Genomic DNA, 14,916 nt, shown 5'->3' with positions numbered 1-14,916 from the left:
TTGGATTCTGTGTCTCCCTCTCTGCCCCTCCCCAGCTCGTACTCTGTCTCTCTCCCTCTTTCTCAAAAATAAATAAACACTAAAAAAAAATTAAAAAAAAATTTTTTTTTCAACGTTTATTTTTTTTATTTTTGGGACAGAGAGAGACAGAGCATGAACGGGGGAGGGGCAGAGAGAGAGGGAGACACAGAATCGGAAACAGGCTCCAGGCTCTGAGCCATCAGCCCAGAGCCTGACGCGGGGCTCGAACTCCCGGACCGCGGGTTCGTGACCTGGCTGAAGTCGGACGCTTCACCGACTGTGCCACCCAGGCGCCCCTAAAAAAAAATTTTTTTTAAAGAATTTTTCTTTTTAAAAAAATAACAAATGGTTGTTGAATTTTATCAGTGCTCTTGAAGATAATTATAGGATGTCCTTTTTTTTCCTGTTAATATAGTAAATTTTCAGATGTTAAGCTAACATTTCATTTCTGAAATAAATCCAACTTGGGCATAGTGTGCTATTCTTTACATAGATTGCTAGATTCTGTTTCCTGGTATTTTGGGGGTGAAGGTCTCTGCTCTCTGTGTCTGTAGTAGCATGCGAGCACCAGCGGCCTGCTGTTGCCTACATCCCTGCAGAGGCTCCAGGGCCCGAAAGTCTTGACTCAGCCACCGGCTGGCCCAGCCTCGGTGGGAGTCGCAGGCTGGAGCAGCTGGAGAGTGGCCGTGTGTGGCCCCTGTTATGCCCAGAATTCGTGATCCCCAAAGACCACCAGGGAGCCGAGTCCGATGCAAAGGCAAAGAGGCTTTATTCGAGCTAGCTTGAGCTCAATCCCCTACCTGAACCAAGGCAGCGGTGAGATACCAGAGAGGGAGAGAGCGAGTTTCAAAAAGCACAAAAGGTTTTATAGGGATCATGGCCTTAGCCGATTGGCTGGGGAAGGGTCGTGGACTCAGCCGATTGGCTGCTAAAGTGTGGTCCCAGATCAGCAATTATCAGCATCAGCTGGATCTTGTTAAAGATGCACATGTTGGGCCTGGTGGTCACAGACCCACTGAATCAGAAACTCTGGGGGTGGGGCTCAGCAATCTGTGTTTGAACAAGTCTTCCAAGAGATTCTGATGCACCTGAAATTTAAGAACCACTGGGTCTGAGGATCTCTAACATGTTTGGCCTCAGTGTATACAGAACGTTTCTCACTGGTCACCTATTAACCATTGGCTGTCCGCCTTGCTGTGCTATAAATACCTAGCACCAAACACCATCCCCAGAGACTCTGATTTAATTGGTTTGGGGAGGGGTAAAATGCTCCCAGGTCATTCTAAGCCTGGACAGGGTTGAGGGCTCCTGCCTCTGGCCCCTACCTGAGAGAAGCCCTCCCTCTTCTACTCACGCTTTCCACGCCTCTCACACTCCCCTTCCTCCCACCTCAGACTTCGGAAGAATGCATCAATCGGTAAGTTACTTAAGGGGAGGAGGCGTGTTCTGAGGTTTGAGCAGGAACCTCTTTCTGCGGCCATGTCGGGGACATAGTCTCTAGTCGGCCGGCCTAGGTCTGCTCTTTCAGCCCCCACTGCCAGTGAGCAGCCTTGCTCTGACCAGGATTTGCAATGCTTCTGAGAAACGCTGGTGCCCCTTGGCAGCTCACCTCTGTGTGGTTCTCTGCACTGGCGTCCCGTCCATCCGATACAGTCACCGTCATGGCTCGTGGACACCCTTGGAGAACGGCTTGTGTGATTTGTTAGGCTCTGCAGTTGTGGCTGGTAGTAGCCTGGGCCGCCCTGACCTTCACCACCCTGCCCCGAAGCAGGAGCCCAGCATCATGTCTGTAGTCCTTACTGTTATTTGTTCTTTTGATGCTGTGCACCTGGTCACATTCCTGTTAAGAATGGAAAGGAATATTCTACAGAACTTTGTTTTGCTTTTCTTGATTTCAGGAGATTAAAAAAATGTTTATTTATTTTGAGAGACAGAGGGAGGGCATATATGTGCACATGCACGTGCATGATGGGGAAGGGCAGAGAGAGAGAGAGGGAGACAGAGACTCCCAAGCAGGCTTTGTGCTGTCGGAATAGAGCCTGACACAGGGCTCAATCTTACAAACCATGAGATCATCACCTGAGCTGCAATTGAGAGTTGGACGCTTAACTGACTGAGCCACCCAGGTGCTCCGATTTCAGGAGACTTTAAATCTTTTCTTCTTGTTTTCCTATTCTTTTAATTTTTAAAATGTAATCCTAGCTATACTTTATGACTTATGAATGTGATTGATTTTAGGATTTTTAGTATCATGTAGTTACAATCCCCAAGAACTAATTTCCACCAGAAACCATAGAACATAAGAGTAACTCTTTCATTTCCCATCTAGACAGCTTGTTAGGGCTTCTGTTCTTGTCTGTAAAGCAGAACTTGACATTTGTGGTGAAATTAGGTTTAAAAAAAGAGATGATTATAAAGAGAACTACAGGCAAATATCTCTGAACATGGTTGCAGAAATCCTCAACAAAATACCAGCATACCAAATCCAACAATACCTTAAAAAAATCACTTACCACAGTCAAGTGGGATTTATTCCTGGGATGCAAGGGTGGTTCAGTGTTTGCAAATCAATCAATTGTAATGTATCACATCAATAAGAGAAAGGATGAAACCACATGTTCTTTTCAATAGATGCAGAAAAAGCATTTGACAAAGTACAATATCCATTCATGATAAAAGCCCTCACACAGTAGGTTTAGAAGGAACACACCTCAATATAATAAAGGCCATGTATGAAAAACCCACAGCTAATATCATCCTCAATGGGGGAAAACTGAGAGCTTTCCCCCTAAAGTCAGGAACAAGACAAGGATGTCCACTCTCACCACTTTTATTCAACATGGCACTGGAAGTCCTAGCCACAGCAATCAGACAAGAAAAAGGAATAAAAGGGCATCCAAATCAGCAAGGAAGTCAAACTTTCACTACTTGCAGATGACATGACACTACATGTAGAAACCTGAAAGACTCCACCAAAAAACTGCTAGAACTGATATATCACTAAAGTGGCAGTATACAAAATCAATGTATAAAAATCCATTGTATTTCTATACACCAATAATTAAGCAGCAGTGAAATTAATAAAGCAATCCATTTATAATTACACCAAAAAAATAAAATACCTAGGAATAAGCTTAACCAAGGAGGTGAAAGGCCTGTACTCTGAAAATTTTAAAACATTGATGAAAGAAACTGAAGGCGATACAAACAGATGGAAAGACATACCATGCTCATGGATTGGAAGAACCAATATTGTTAAAATGTCTGTACTACCCCAAACAATCTACAGATTTAATGCAATCCCTATCAAAATACCAACAGAATTTTTCACAGAACTAGAACAAACAATCCTAAAATTTATATGGAACCACAAAGACCTCAAATAGCCAAAGCAATCTTGAAAAAGAAAATCAAAGCTGGAGGTATCACAATTCCAAATTCCAAGATATACCACAAAGCTGTAGTAATCAAAACAGTATGATACTTGCACAAGAATATACACATAGATCAGTAAAACAGAATAGAAAATCCAGAAATAAACCCATAATTATATGGTCAATTAATCTATGACCAAGGAGGCAAGAATATACAGTGGGGAAAAGACAGTTTCTCCAACAAATGGTGTTAGGAAAACTGGACAGCTACATGCAAAAGAATGAAACTGGACCACTTTCTTATACCATACACAAAAATAAACTAAAAAGGGATTAAAGACCTAAATGTGAGACCTGAAGCCATAAAAATCGTAGAAGACAGCACAGGCAGTAATTTCTCTGACACTAGCCATAACAATATTTTTTTAGATATGTTTCCTGAGGCAAGGGAAACAAAAGGAAAAATAAAGTATTAGGACTACATCAAAGTAAAAAGCTTCTGCCCAGCGAAGGAAACGGCAAAACAAGAAGACAACCTACTGAATGGGAGAAGATATTTGGAAATAACATATCCCATAAAGGGTTAATATCCAAAATATATAAAGAAGTTATAAAACTCAACACCCAAAAAGCCTTCAGGTGACCATCACTCCTGCAAGCACCATGTGGGCACACACTGGGGAGAGACCTTTTGAGTGTATGGGGTGTGGGAAAGCTTTCAGTCAGCCGCAAAGTTTTCAAGGTCATTTGAAAATGCACAGCGTGATTAAACCCTATGAATGTAAGGAGTGTGGAAAGGCATACAAATTTTCCTCGTCTCTTTGAGTGCATATGAAGAAATACCCTGGGGAGAGAGCATCACAAGCCACAAGCCACTGCTCCCTTCAAGAACACAAGAGGGTGCACAGTGGACAGTAAGCCTTTGTATGTGAGGACTCTGGTGAGACCTTCCAGTGTCCCACAGACTTGCAAGTATGTGTGATGGCCCTTGGTGGGGAGAACCTTGTGAATGACTGCTCTGTGGGAAAGCCTTCACTTGTCCCTCTTCCCTTCGAGGACACACATGAAAGCACAGTGACATGAAATCCTATGAACTTAAGCACCAGGGAAAAGACTTCAGGTATCCTAGGAATCTGTGAGCACAGACACACTGTGGGAAAGCATTTAAATTCCCTTAAAAACTTATTTAAAATGTGAGCCAATTGCAATGGAGATGATCCTGAATTGACACAATTTTGGGAAAACTTCAGAATACTTCAAAACACTTCATGTATTTTGTTCATGAAAATTCAGGCGGGACAGAAATCTTTTCATTGTTATGAATGTGGCTTTGACTTTCCAGGTGCCTCTTCCTTGATGGGGATCCCAAGTGTATGAATTCCTAGTTCATGTCACTGATATGAATACTAATGGTTTCAAGTGTCCTTCCTTGTCTTCTACATCTGTACAAAATCTTTGTTGTTATCTCAGACTTGAAGTAATCACAAAGTTATGTACATGTCTCTTTCCCATTACAATGTCTCTTGGACCCAAGGGTGATAAAAATGTGTCTGTTGTTGGTGGGTACATATGACTTTATATACTTTTACAAAAAAATTTCTTGAATTGTACATTCCAAAATGTTGTTTACATTATCATGACATAAGACCTGTATTGGTGAAAGTTCTTTTCTGTTCTCTGTTGTGGATACTGGAATTTCCTGATTCTGTGTCTACTCTTTTTAGTCTTTATTATTGAAAGATATATTTTCACATCAATTCTCTTTTTCTTCAATTTTTAAAGTTCTGATATTGGTTTATCTTTTCTGGGACTAATTATGTCTCTGGTTGATTTTGGTCCAAATTATGAGTTAGAGGAACATCCCTTTGGACCACAAAAAAACAAAACAAAACAAAACTCAACACCCAAGAGGCAAATAATCCAATTAAAAATGGGCAGAAGACATGAATGGACACTTTTCCAAAGAAGACATCCAGATGGCCAGCAGACACATGAAAAGATGCTCAACATCCCTCATCACCCTCATCACTGTCCTATATTAAAATGCAAATCAGAATCACAAAGAGATATCACCTCATGCCTGTCACAACAATGGCTATTATCAAAAAGACAAGGGACAGCAAGTGTTGGAGAGGATGTGAAGGAAAAGGAACCCTTGTGCACTGTTGGTGGGAATGCAAAACGGGTGTAGCTACTCTGGAAAACAGTGTGGAGGTTCCTCAAAAAATTAAAAATAGAACTACCCTATGATTGCACTATGGATATTTACCCAAACAATACAAAAAAAAAAAACTAATTTGAAACCCCTATGTTGATTGCAGCATTATTTACAATAGCCAAATTATTAAAGCAGCCCATGTCCACCGACTGATGAATGGATAAAGGAAACGTGGTATATACATACAATGGAATACTATTCATCCATAAAAAAGAATGAAATCTTGCCATTTGCAACAACATGGATGGATCTCAAGAGTATTATGCTAAGCAAAATAAGTCAGAGAAAGACAAATACAATATGATTTCATTCATATGTGGAATTTAAGAAACAAAAGCAATGAATAAAGGGAAAATAAAGAGAGAAACCAAAAGATAGGCTCTTAACTACAGAAAACAAACTGATGGTTACCAGAAGGGAGACGGGGGTGGGGATGGTTGAAATGGGTGATGAGAATTAAGGAGTGCACTTATCCTGACGAGCACTGAGTAATATATACAATTGTTGAATCAGTATATTGTACACCTGACACGAATATAACCCTATGTTACCTGTGCTGGAATTACAGTAAAATTTAAATTTAAAAAATGCTAACTATCATCTGTTCCAGGTTGTAAGGTATATTTACCATTTGTCCATCCTAAATATGTCAACACTCTTTTTTGAAAACTTATAAATTAAGAGGGACTTGGTTTGTGAAATGTAGCTGGTAGCTGACATAAAAAAGAAAACTGTATCATTCCTAATGTTTTCTATAGCAGAGACCTCGGTTTTATGAAATAGGCATATTCCTAAATAGCAAGATAAGTGGTGAATTTTTGTAAAAACCGGTAGCATTTTATCATTGACAGTGATTTTAAAGAAAGTCCTAAACATCATATTCTTCTATCTCTAAAATATATACCAGGGGCGCCTGGGTGGCGCAGTCGGTTAAGCGTCCGACTTCAGCCAGGTCACGATCTTGCAGTCCGTGAGTTCGAGCCCCGCGTCGGTCTCTGGGCTGATGGCTCGGAGCCTGGAGCCTGTTTCCGATTCTGTGTCTCCCTCTCTCTCTGCCCCTCCCCCGTTCATGCTCTGTCTCTCTCTGTCCCAAAAATAAATAAACGTTGAAAAAAAAAATAAAAAAAAAATAAAATATATATCAAAGGTAAGAATGCTATTTTTAAAAACATAAACCCAATACTATTATTACATCCAAAAGTATTTAGCAATTCCTTAATATCACCTAATATACCATCAGTTTTAAATCTTCCTTCATTATTTCATAAATGTTTTTATAGTTGTGTGTTGAATATAGCGTGAAGTTCACATTACATTTGGTTGATATCTGGTTGAGTTTTTTTTTTTTAACTTCATAGGTTTCTTCTCCCTGCTTCTTTCTGTCATTTATTTGTTTGTAAAACCAGGTGTTATGGACCAAATTGTGTCCCTCTAAAGTTCATGTTGTGAAGCCCTAACCCACAGTATCTCAGAGCGTGACTATGTAGTGGGCCTTTGAACAACATGGGGATTAGGGGCACCAACTCCCACGCAGTCAAAAATCCGCAGATCATTTTTCACCTTCCTCAAAACTTAACTACTGGGGCACCTGGGTGGCTCAGTTGGTTGAGTGACCAACTCTTGATTTCAGCTCAGGTCTTGATCTCAGGGTCGTGAGTTCGAGCCCCATGTTGCGTGGAGCCTACTTAAAAACAACAACAAAAACAATAACAGTTAACTACTAATAGCCGACTGTTGGCCAGATGCCTTACTAATAACATGAATAGTCAATTAACACATATTTTATATGTCATAATATTATATACTGTATTCTTACAATGAGGTAAGCCAGAGAAAAAAATGTTAAGAAAATCCTAAGGGAAATACATTCATAGCCCTGTCCTATATTTAGAAAACCACACGCATGAGTGCGCCCGCGTAGTTCAAGGTCGTGTTGTTCGCAGCTCAATGGAGTTAAGGTCTTTAAAGATGTGATTAGAGTTGCCGGAAGCCGCTGGGGAAAGTCCTGATTGAATCTGACTAGTGTTCCTGCAAGAGGAAGGGTTAAGACACGCATGCACGGGGTGGGGGACGCTGTCAAGACACAGGGCAAGAGTGGTCCTCTACACCCCAAGCGGAGAGGCCGCCCACCCTCGGGCTCTTGGTCTGGGACTCCAGGCTCCAGGGCTGTCGGGAGGTAAATATCTTGCCGAAGGCCCCCAGCCTGTCGCACTTGGGTTATGGCCGCCCTGCCACACGAGTACACAGACATTTGTCCCATAGAATTTCCTGTGTTCTGGACTTGGCTGGATTTAACATGTTTCCTACTGCCCTACTTTCCCTGGAAGCCAGTAGTTAGATCTGGAGGCTGGAATAGGTCCAGATTTGATTTTTGGTGAGCACACTGTGTGTGTAACTCCTGTTGTACTACATCAGGAGGCATATGATGCCTGAGCGTCTCTCTTTTTATGGTGTTCAGATTGATGAGTGCTCTCAGATGCTTTGTCAGCCTGATCCGTCCATTATTCGTTCCCCACCGGCGTTTCACTTAACGGCTTAATGATCGACATCAAGACCCATCATTTCTCCAGGATTGTACAATGGTGCTATTCTAATTCCGTCACTCCTTTGGCACTTATCTGTTGAGATTCATCTGTAAAAAGGAACGTCGTTTACCTGTTTGTTCAGGAAAAGCGGGTGAAATACTTGAACACGTCTTTTATTTCCACTTTTCAGAGTACTGTGTTAGTTCTCTATCATTCTCCAAGATGCTCATGAGGTTTTTGTTCTGTTTTGGTATCATTATGAACGTATGGATTTTAACATGTTGATATGGTTTCATCCATTCGAGTAATTATTCTTTTTGATGTTTTTGATGTTTTTTGTCCCATCTTCAGCCAGTGGATGCCCAGTAGCCTTTAATAACTTCCTTGTTTTCTGTTATTGTTTCTTATTAAAGATATTCTAGGATTACCTTGCATGTGTGCTGACCAAGGCCTGGAATCAACTGTTTCTCCGAACGGCCTTGGTCCTCTGTGTGGAAAGCAGCTCTGTGAGAGCACGGTGTGGGTGCTAAGATGTTCTTTGATGCCATGATGGTCATTCTTCCTAGAAAACATTGTTCTTGAAAACATTGTTTTAGAGGCGCCTCAGTGGCTCAGTCGGTTAAGCGTCCAACTTCGGCTCAGGTCATGATCTCACGGCTCCTGAGTTTGAGCCCCGCATCGGGCTGTGTGCCGACAGCTCAGAGCCTGGAGCCTGCTTCTGATTCTGTGTGTGTGTGTGTGTCTCTCTCTCCCTCAGAAATAAAATAAACATTAAAAAAACTTTTTTAAAACGTTGTTTTAAAAGAAAATATTCATCATGAATTCGTGTTGATATTTCCAATTCTCATTTAACTTCTTTGTTTCACATTTGGGTTTTTTTTTTTTTTAATTTTTTTTTTCAACGTTTTTTATTTATTTTTGGGACAGAGAGAGACAGAGCATGAATGGGGGAGGGGCAGAGAGAGAGGGAGACACAGAATCGGAAACAGGCTCCAGGCTCCGAGCCATCAGCCCAGAGCCTGACGCGGGGCTCTAACTCACGGACCGCGAGATCGTGACCTGGCTGATGTCGGACGCTTAACCGACTGCGCCACCCAGGCGCCCCTCACATTTGGGTTTTTTAATCCTAATGCTGAAAATATTCGTTCCTAATGACATTAATATGATTAGAGTATTTCCCTCTCCTTCCTTCCTTTCTTTCTTTCTTTCTTTCTTTCTTTCTTTCTTTCTTTCTTTCTTTCTATTTTCTATTTTCTTTCTTTCTTTCTTTTTCTTTCTTTCTTTCTTTCTTTCTTTCTTTCTTTCTTTCTTTCTTTCTTATTTTCTTTCTTTCTTTCTTTCTTTCTTTCTTTCTTTCTTTCTGTCTTTCCTTTTAAAAAATATTTATTTTTGGCAGAGTGGTAGCGGGGGAGGGGCAGAGAGAGGGGGACAGAGGATCCAAAGTGGGCTTTTCCCTGACAGGCTGACATCAGTGAGCCTGGTGCAGGCCTTGAACTCACGCACCCGCAAAATAATGACCTGAACAAAAGTCGGATGCTCAGCCAACTGAGCCCCCCAGGCGCCCCCACTTTGCTTCTTTAATATGTAACATGGACCACTCTACAACACCAAATAGAGACCTTGTTTACCCGCTTGTCCGCCTGCCTGTGGAGGGGCCAGCAGGATCTGCCCGGTGCACACTGGCGGACAGCAGGCTGTTCCCCGTCTTCTGCTATTTCTACTGCATAAATTTGTCCACGTGCCATTTCCTGCCTTATCTAGTGTGTCCTTGGGATAGACTCCTGGGGGATGTGAGGCTGAAGGATGGGTTCACATGCAGTTGTACAGACGTTGCCAAATTCTTCGTGAGGGGGCTGTCCGTCTATGCTGGTCTGTGTGCCCGTTAGGAAGGTGTGTGTGCACCGGCTTCCCCGCGGTCTGCACAACAGGCCGTGTTCTCAAACACAGTTTGTCAGCAGTTTTGCTTTTCATGCCCCAGTTAAAAAAAAATCACTTTTTAAAAGAAAAGTAAGAAAGGTTACTTAAAATTTCACGACGTGCCAGTATTGTACTTAAACACAAAATACATAAAAGCTGCCTTATTGAGGAAATCTTTCTGTATGAAAGCAGGAAACTGAGACATGCTAATAAGTGGCAGAGCTGGGACTCCCGTCTGGGCCGCGTGGCTCCAGAATCTGTGCCCCCCAGCCTCCGGCCTCCCCCATGGTGGGCAGGGAATGATGTGACTCCTGGTGGCAGGCACGCTAAGGGAGAGTCCTCCTTCCATCTAGAGCATAATGTGGACTGTTGTAAAACGGCCCCAGGGCCTTGAACAGTATGTTGTGTATTTTCAATGCTCAGCACACATTTATTGGTTGATTCACTCACTTCCTCAATAAATATTTATTGACCACCTACTATATGCAGACGCTGTGTCAGAAGCTGGGGACACCTGGTGAACATGGTGACCAGGGTGTCTGCCTCCAGGGCTGGTTTATCTTTCTAGACTCTGAAAAGAAAACTTTCTAGAAGTTGTTATTTTCATAAGGAATTTAATAACTACTTAAATCTTTCTACATACAGGCATTAACACATAACATAGTCTTTAAAAAAATTTAAAAAAAAATTTTTAATGTTTATTTCTGAGACAGAGAGAGAGAGAGAGAGACAGAGCATGAGTGGGGGAGGGGCAGAGAGAGAGGGAGATACAGAATCCGAAACAGGCTCCAGTTCCGAGCTGTCGGCACAGAGCCCGACATGGGGCTTGAACCTACGGACCTGTGAGATCATGTCCTGAGCTGAAGTCGGACGCTTAACCGACTGAGCCACCCAGGCGCCCCCATAACAGTCTTTTAAATGAATTTCCTTGATTTTTATTTATTATTTTGCTATTACGATTTGTTCTTCAGAGAAAAACTCCTTATTCATCTGTTGTTGTCCCTGCATATAAGCTTCCTGGTGTTCTGATCAAAAGTGTTTATTTTCAATTGTGTAGTTCATGTACTATGCATTACAGTTTTATTTATAGGATATAAAATAATAAATGCAATGCTTCTGTCTCATCAAGTGGTTGTAGTTAAAGGGCTTCCTGGTCAGTAGGCAGCTGTAAATCTGGTTTCCTGTTGTGTTAGTGGAACCGCATACCGTCTTACGGAATGCGGAGAAGGTACACGTAATTTTAGGTTTTCCCCCATGGTTTGTTGCCGTTGATGTGTCGGCACACCCCGTGTGGTTTGTGTGATGTGCTTGAACACACAGGGCACATCCGGATCTCAGACCTGGGTTTAGCCGTGGAGGTCCCGGAGGGCCGGACCGTCCGAGGAAGAGTGGGGACCGTCGGCTACATGGGTATGTGAGCGGCCGCTTGGAGGACCTCGCCCTCTCCCCAGGTGCTGCATGCCCAGAACACACCCGAGACCAGGTCCAGGCCGCCTCGAGGGGCACGGGCGCCAGGGCCGGGACTGCGGAGGGAGCCCTCCGTCTGCCCTCCTGTCTCACAGAGGCGGGGTGTGAGGCCTGCCGGGTCACACAGCTGAGGGAGGGCAGAATCGGGACAGGACGGGGCCCCCTCACTGCCACAGTCCCCACGCTGTGCCCTCTGGCCTCTCAGGCCCCTCGTGAATCCACCGTTCCCTGGTTTTTGCAAAGCCTCTGTGAGCGGGAGGCCCTGGCCTGGGGTCAGCTCCCAGCCCAGCAGTGCCAGCCTGACCCAGGGGTGGCCTCCAGCAGGAGGGACCCCGAGAGCCCCACGCCCCCACTGTGTGTGCTACCGCCTGCCGCGGGGTCTTCCCGTGTTGGGAATAGGTGGCCGATGCCCGTGGGGTGCCCATGGGCATGCTTCTGGGTGTCTGAGGGGGCGCGCTCCTCAGGAGCGGGGTCTTACCCGGAGCACCGCTTTCCCCGTGGCCCTTATTCTGTGGCTGTCTGTTCCACGCTCCGGGATCGTACAGACCGTGTCCAGTAACCGCTTTGTTGAAACATGAGTCCCACACCGTGGAGTCCACCACTCTGAAGCGGGTTTCAGCATGCTCACGGAGCTGTGCAACCACCACAGGGTGTTGCCCTCACCTCCAGAAAGAGACCCCGCGCCCATCAGCACCCCCTCCCGCCCCAGCCCCTGCAGACTGGTCTGTTCCGCCTGCTTCATGTGCGTGGAATCACACACTCTTGGGCCATGTGCGTCCGGCTTCTTTCCCTTAACACATTTCCGAGGTTCGTGTTGTAGAAAATGTTAAATTTATAGTGTTTTATTTGTAAGTGATTGCAAGAAAATTTAAAACCAAAACTTAATTTACATTTCCTGTATTTGCTGTGTAGCTCCTGAAGTTATCAATAATGAAAACTATACATTTAGTCCTGATTGGTGGGGACTTGGCTGCCTGATATATGAAATGATTCAGGGACATTCTCCATTCAAAAAGTTCAAAGAGAAGGTCAAGCGACAGGAAGTCGAGCGCAGAGTGAAGAAGGACACAGAGGAGTACTCCAGGAAGTTTTCCGAGGACGCCAAGTCCGTCTGCAGGATGGTGGGTCGGGCTCCAGGGGGGCCGGGCTGGGAGACACCCTCTGCCTCATTGTAGTTGTTGCCACCAGCGCTGGGGACACCCAGCAGTCTCCGCGCCAGGCTGGCGCCACACGTCCTGCCCTTGCCCGGGGAAACGACGTGACTGGGCTTCAGCCAACGGGAGCAAAGCAGAGCAGTCATTGTTTGCTTTCTCCAAAGACGCACCTGACAGGGAAGGTGGGGCCAAGGTCATCATTTCCTGCAAAAGTAAAGACAAAGCAGCATCTTCGGTATCTTAGAAACAGTGAGGTTTTTTGTGTCTTTTCATGTTTCTTTCCTCTTTAACTACTGCCAGGAATCATGGTCAAGCAGACACCTTGACCTGATGGCCTGCCACGTGCCTGCCACCTTCTTTGATGTGTGAAGGGCTCTACGAGGCTGTGGGGTTGGGCGGAGGCCGAGGGGTGGCTGACTGATGGACAGTGGAATCGAAGTGGGTTATAGGAGGGTGAGGAAGAGGGGCTCAAGGGAAGGGGCAGAGTTGGCGGGCTCTAGGCAAGGTGGGGGCCCAGCTCGTTGGAGTCTGGTCCCTCCTTGCCAAAGTCAGAAAGTCTGGGGGAGCGTGTGGAGAGGACAGGAGGTCTGGCTGGTCACGAAGAGTCTAGGGAGAGAGAGTGGCAGGAATGGGGGTGGAGGACCAGGTCGTTGGTGAGGAGGCCACAGAGAGGCCGGGCGTGGGTCCCCAAGTGGGTGTGGGACCAACAGCCGCTATACTGAGTAGATCAGTAACTTCAGTGAGTTGTCGGTGGCTGGAGAGTACCTGTTTTGTTTTCCCTCCCCTGTTGTTTCCATATATGATGTGACCAATGTTTGTGGCCTGTCACCAGACAGCGGAAGCAGGCTGGCCTTTCTCCCCGCCAGCTCATTCTGCTGGGAGCTGGCAGTGTTGGGTCAGCGCCTCCACGTTTAACGGCACTCTGGCCAAGCTGCTATTTGACCGAGTGCTTGTGATCTGCCAGGCACTGATAAGGGCGGTGGGAATGTAAAAATATGGAGTTGGAAGAGCCTGCCCCTAAGGAATGCACGCGTAGACCTAACGTGAAAAAGAACTGTAGTGGAAGAGCAGGATTTGACAGGTGCCGTCAACAAGGAAGAAACCAGGACTCAGGGCTTTTCAGGCTGGAGAAGTGCTCTTCTCTGCTAGGGGTGCCAGGGAGCAAGGCGGTGCCCGCCTGAGTGCCCGTGTTGGGGCTGGCGGCTCTGGCTTGGAGCTTGTGCCAGGGGCCACGTGTCCGCTCCCCGTGCCGGGTTTCCCTGCCGGCACCTCTGGTTTCTCGCCCCTAAGCTGTGGGTGGTGACGACCTCTCCTCCACAGGCTGGCCGGGAGGCGGTGCAGCTGTGTGTGTGCCGGTCCTGGCAACACAGATCGGCAGCGGCTGCTTCCTGGAGAGGGGGTTCAGTGCCAGCAAGCGAGGACCAGAGGAAGGGGCGTCTTGGGAGGCAAGGGGCAGTCGAGGGGGACGGCACCTCTGGGGACAGGGACTTGCCGGGGCGGGGAGTGGTGCTGCAGGCTTCTGCGGGGCCCCTCACCCTCTCTGCCTGCCCCCAGCACTCTGCCCCTGTGACGAGCGCGTGACCCGGACTTGGTGTGAGTTCAGGGTGTTGCACTTGTGCTCGACAGAGCAGAAGGCAGGGAAGAGGAAACGCCGGCTGTTTACGGTGACTCAAGCAGGAGGTCAGAGTGGCGCCTGACACGTGGGCACCTTTCTGTAGTTTTCAAAACTCTTTGACAGGTTGTCTCATCTAATCTCATGGTGGATTTCTGGGGTATTTTCTTCGCCTCACAGTTGAAAAGTTAAGAGTTTGATTTTCGTGATGTCCCATCGTCAACGGCGGTGGGCAGACTTGATCCCAACCGAGCTCTCTGACCACAAGTCCAAGGCCACTGGATGGGTGTGTGTTGGCAACGGGCTGGATGGTGGAGTCACGGAGCCCTGAGATGTGGGGATTGTATCTGGTACCACAGTTAGTTTCCAGATCTGTTTCGAATTAACGAAGTGTGCGAGGGGTAGCTGCACTGAGTGAATCTTACTCAGCTGTCGCCCCGGCTGGGTGCTGGGGCCACAGCAGTGAGCGGGAGTCCCCCCCCCACCCCCGGCCCTGGAGGCTTTGTTCCAAGCAGCTCCCCACGTGATGTGGTCACAGCAGTCGTGACAGGTATGCCGAGGGAGGTCTGAGGTGGGAAGCTGGAGCCTGAGAGAGCCAGGCCACGACTCTTCTAGACGGAGGGCACAG

At 46.0% G+C, this 14,916-nt stretch overlaps 1 protein-coding gene across 15 annotated transcripts in view; it reads left to right on the top strand.

Moving 5' to 3' along the window:
- The window catches only part of GRK4 (G protein-coupled receptor kinase 4), a 101,238-nt gene that overhangs the window by 79,464 nt on the left and 6,858 nt on the right, over positions 1-14,916 (top strand). For 11 of the 15 annotated variants that reach the window (XM_086705574.1, XM_086705582.1, XM_086705575.1 and 8 more), the window contains 3 exons: positions 11,376-11,465; positions 12,435-12,643; positions 12,711-12,911. In XM_086705574.1, coding sequence (XP_086561700.1) covers positions 11,376-11,465; positions 12,435-12,643; positions 12,711-12,911 — 500 coding nt within the window. The remainder of the gene's footprint in view (positions 1-11,375; positions 11,466-12,434; positions 12,644-12,710; positions 12,912-14,916) is intronic. The other 4 variants (XM_086705581.1, XM_086705580.1, XM_086705579.1 and 1 more) reach the window with 2 other exon arrangements.

The sequence above is a fragment of the Puma concolor genome, chromosome B1 (assembly GCF_028749965.1).
Source record: "Puma concolor isolate L17-30 chromosome B1, mPumCon1.1.hap2, whole genome shotgun sequence".
Lineage (NCBI taxonomy): Eukaryota > Metazoa > Chordata > Mammalia > Carnivora > Felidae > Puma > Puma concolor.
The sequence above is the reverse complement of the archived record's forward strand: the minus strand, read 5'-3'. Positions and strand labels throughout refer to the sequence as shown.